This window comes from Canis lupus, chromosome 6 (assembly GCF_003254725.2).
Source record: "Canis lupus dingo isolate Sandy chromosome 6, ASM325472v2, whole genome shotgun sequence".
Classification (NCBI taxonomy): domain Eukaryota; kingdom Metazoa; phylum Chordata; class Mammalia; order Carnivora; family Canidae; genus Canis; species Canis lupus.
In genome coordinates, this window is record NC_064248.1 from 25582676 (window position 1) to 25587185 (window position 4510).

At 59.2% G+C, this 4510-nt stretch overlaps 1 protein-coding gene across 6 annotated transcripts in view; it reads right to left on the reverse strand.

The window, feature by feature from the left end:
• The window catches only part of VPS35L (VPS35 endosomal protein sorting factor like), a 115511-nt gene extending 113351 nt beyond the window's left edge, over window positions 1–2160 (reverse strand). For 3 of the 6 annotated variants that reach the window (XM_025416373.1, XM_049110921.1, XM_035717448.1), the window contains exons 1-2: window positions 1591–2160; window positions 754–857 (exon numbers count right to left, since the gene is read on the reverse strand). In XM_025416373.1, coding sequence (XP_025272158.1) covers window positions 754–857; window positions 1591–2145 — 659 coding nt within the window. In that variant the 5' untranslated portion in view covers window positions 2146–2160. The remainder of the gene's footprint in view (window positions 1–753; window positions 858–1590) is intronic. The other 3 variants (XM_049110922.1, XM_025416376.3, XM_035717450.2) reach the window with 1 other exon arrangement.
• Between the last annotated feature and the right edge of the window lie 2350 nt (window positions 2161–4510).

Genomic DNA, 4510 nt, shown 5'->3' on the forward strand with positions numbered 1-4510 from the left:
TATTTGAGCTCCAAACCTCTGCAAAGATGCAGACTGTGCTTTAGGTAAACTTAACTGCTTCCCTCTCTGCCTCCACTTTCTGAAAAATAGGATTGTTGTAAGGATTAATAGAGATGTTAGGCACTAAGCACTTTACATAGTGCCTGGCGCACCCACAAAAGGCTCCGTGAATGTCAAGTTTAACCATACACATTTGTCCTCTGGAGGCCCTTTCTGCTTCCCCATTCATCCCATGGAATATTACTGAGCACCTACTCTCTGCCAAGCTCCATGTCAGGTACAACAAGGATTGAAACTCGATCCCTTTTTTAAAAATTTTTATTTATTTAGAGATAGAAACAGAGTGCATGCATGCCAGCAAGAGGAGGGGCAGAGGGGGAGAGAGAATCCCAAGCAGACTCCCCGCTGAGTGCGGAGCCTGATGCAAGGCTGGAGGTCACGACCCTGAGATCATGACCCAAGCGGAAATCATGAATGGGACGCTTCACCGACTGAGCCACCCAGGCGCCCCTCGGTCCTTTAAAGAGCAGCAAGTCTCGGGAAGCGTTAGGATGAATGATGCCACAGAAATGTGGGGAGCGCAGCCAAACGAGCAGCTCTGCAGACCCCAGATGTTAAAAAGACCACAGGTAAAAACCTACTGGGATGCACAGATTACAATAGCATCTTCCTGCATTTTCTCACTCGAAAACGCCACACAAGTTCATTGAAGCCAGATGTCTCTCATTTGGGATGTTAACGTCTTAATCGTACCCTAAAAGGTGCTTCGCACGACCGGATCCAAGGAAACTCAGGGGCGTCCAATCCCGATTTGGCGCCTCAAGGCCTCGGGAGGAAGTCGCTGCAGTGCGAGCCAGCTGCAGGGAAGGAGGAAGGCAGCTGCCTGCGGATCCAGCATAAAACCCCGTTGCATCTGACCATGTCTACGCGCTCTCGTTTGCTCACTCACTCACTCGCTCAAGGCAAACCACTTCTCACCATTTGGAAAGAAAGATCGGACGACGATCGTCCTAGATGCGGGGGAGAGTCCCGCGGGGCCCTCACACTCGCAGGCTTCCCGCAGACGCAGCGCGGCCACCGCAGCCACCCGCCGGGACACACGCCCGGCCCGCCTGCAGCGAGCTCCTATGCACCCTCCAAAACCCAACGGAAGCCTCCGCCCCGCTAAAGCCCGCCCCGGGCCCCAGGGGGAAGCTGCGCCTCGGGGGCCCTTCCACCAAGCGGTCACCCCCGAGCCCAAGGGGCATGTGGGCGCGCCCCGCGGAAGCCGCTCTCCGGGGAGGGGAGCCCAGCGTCCTCCGGGAGCTGGGCCAGAGGCCAGGCGGGTGTCCGGGTCACCCAGACCCGGGAGGGGGAGACGGGGGGGGGGGGCGGCCCCGGGCGCCGACCCGCCTCAGGCGCCTCCTCCGGACCCGGGCAGCGGCCGGGGATCCTGTGGCCAAAACCACCGCAGGGACAGAACGGGAGACTCCGCCAGCACCGCACGCAGACGGCAGTCGCCGGCCGCTCACACTCGCTCACACTCGCGGACACAGACCCAGACATAGCAGACGGTCCTCCTCCACAGCCCACCCGCCGCTTCTTCCTTACCAGGGAAAGACGGCCATCTTCCCGGTCACGTGAGCGCTTGTACTGGGGAAGCCCGCCCTTTACCTCGCAGGCCCCGCCCCGCTCTGGCCGCCATGATTGTAAGGGGCAGATGCTTTCCCCCGCTGAGCGCCGGGGGCGCCATGATTGTGAGGGGCAGGTCCCCTCCCGCTGAGCCCTGAGGGCGCCATGATTGTGAGGGGCAGGTGCCGTCCCGCTGAGCCCTGAGGGTGCCATGAATGAGTGGCAGGTCCCCTCCCGCTGAGCCCTGAGGGCGCCATGATTGTAAGGTGCATATGCTTCCCCCGCTGAGCCCTGGAGGCGCCATGATTGTGAGGGGCAGGTGCCCTCCCGCTGAGCCCTGACGGCGCCATGATTGTAAGGGGCAGGTCCTCTCCCGCTGAGCCCTGGGGGCGCCATGATTGTGAGGGGCAGGTGCCCTCCCGCTGAGCCCTGAGGGGCGCCATGATTGTGAAGGACACGCTTTCCCAGCTGAGCCCTGGGGGTGCCATGATTGTGAGGGGCAGGTGCCTTCCCGCCGAGCCTTGGAAGCGCCATGATTGTGAGGGACGGAGAGACTTCCGCTGAGCTTTCCCTTAGCGCCGTAATTACGAGAGGCACACGCACTTCCGCTAAGCCGTTGGTCGGCGCCCTGCTTGGGAGGTGTAGATCCCTTCCCTCAAAACCTAGACGTTGTACGGCCTACTAGCATTATGGTTACGGAGGCCGGCGTCTGTGCTGCACAGTCCAGGCTGTTATCTTCCAGGGACATGACTGAAGGGCAGGTGCTCACCGCAGGGATGCCTCCCCTCACAACCCAGATTGCACCGACCACCGGCACCAGTTATTGGGACGGGCACGAGCACTTAAGATGTCTGTGATTGTAAGGGGCAGGCCCATCTCCGCTGGTCAGCGATGCCGTGATTCTAAGAGTCAAATACACTTCCGAAGCGCGTCCCAGACGCCATGATCGTGAGGGGCACGCATACTTCCCCCGAAAGGTCCGCCATGCCACGACTGTGAGGAGCTAGGTGCCCTTGCAGGACGCCGGTCTAGACGCCATGATTGTGAGGGGCAAATATACTTCCGGGGCATTGTCCCCCAGACGGCAGGATTGTGGAGGGCAGTTGTCCGCGGACTTGCGCCACCACGAGCGTGAGGACGGATGCCCGCCTTCAAAGCCCAGGTTACACCGTCCGCCAGCACTGCAGTTAGGGAAGCGGACGGTAGTGTGGAAAAGCCGAGGCCGTGCCGGGTTCAGGCGTTACGACTGCAGGGCACAGAGGCACTTCCGTTGCGTTGCGATACCGTGGTTGTGAGGGGCCTGCGCACGTCGGGATTGCCGTCCCTGACGCCCTCAGGGCGAGAGGTGGGCGTACCATGCCTGAGGGCCCCTCCGGCGCCACGATTATGAGGGGCACGTGCCCTTCCCGCGGCCCCCCGCAGCGCCGTGACGGCGAGGGGAGGACACATCGACACCGCGGCAGCCCAGCGCCATGCTTGTGAGGGGCAGTCGCAGGGCGGCCGGCTGCCTCGCCCACCGGCGCCCTCTGGGGGCGAAGAAGAGTCCAGACGGGGACGCGGCGGAGACGCTGAGGGGCTCACGCGGGGCTGCGGCTCTTTGCGGCGCCGCTCTACGGCCTCCGAGGCCGTGGTCGGCGATGCTCGGCCTCCGCTGGCGCCGACCCACTCGGGGAGGTCGGGGCTGGCTCTGCGCCGCCCTTGGCCGGGCTGCTGGCGTAAGGGCGGAGACCGTGTGGCCCACGGACCCTTCTCCTGAGCGCTCCCGCCGAGCGCAGCCCCGGGAGACGCGCTGGGAACGAGACGCATCCCGGCTCAGGTGTGCGGAGCTTCTCCTCTCCAGCCCCGCCGCCCCGCGCGGACCCCACGGGCTCCACCACGGGCTCCACCACCGGCTGGGAAGCAAACCACCGGAAGACAGGGACTTGAGGGCCGCAGAGAAACTGGCCCAAAAAAGTGAAAAGGTAGTATTTTGTGGCCAAGGATAATTTTGGCTAGACACGGTGGTCGGCCCTCGGAGGTGTCCTTAGAACCTCATCCAGGACGTGACTCAGTCGCTGCACCATATTCCAGTTCCGTTTGCTGTATTCAGCAAGACTCCCTTAGCTTTTAAGATTGGGGTTTCTTTTGAATTCTCATTTGAATTCTATTAACATACAGTAATATTAGTTTCGGGTGTACAATAGTGATTCTTGTTTAATTATTTTTATGACCTCTACGTGTGCTCGCTGTGGGCCCTCGGTGATCAAGCATTCCACCTCCATTCGCGTAGTTTTGTAGGACTGTGACTTCTCACTCCCCGTAGGTGGGGAGGGTCTCTGGTGGTTCCCGGGCCGGGGACACCTGACAACAAACCTCTCCATCTCCAGAACGGGCCCTTGTTTTCAGCTCAGATGAGTAATGAGGCCTCCCAGGCACGTCCAAGGAGAAACCGTTGAAGGGCAGCCAAGGAAAAGTGAACGGCTCTTTCAGACCTGCCTTTTGCAGATTATTCAGTGCAGTCTCTCCTCAGTAAGAGGTAAAAACGAGGAGCATTCACTAGGGCTCACCTAGGACGACGAAGCAGTAACCAGACCTTGAAGCTGTGCTCATTAAAATTAGGAGCTTTGATGTGAGCTTCAAACTCCGCACTCCGCGCAAATGGCCCCAAGCAGGTTGCTAGCTCCCTTTTAATAAGCAGAGAGCTCCAGTTTCAGTGAACTTTTGGCCTCCTGAAAAGTCCCATGCATGCAAAGTCAAAAGCTGGACAAAGCACTGGTACAGGTTTCACATTAAGTAGTGGGATATACCTTCGATGAGACTTTTAATTATAAAAAATATCATTATAGTATTGTTTTGGCCAGAGACTTTTCAGTATCTATCCCAAATGGTCCTTTCGTTGATAAATAAAGATCAAACTAGA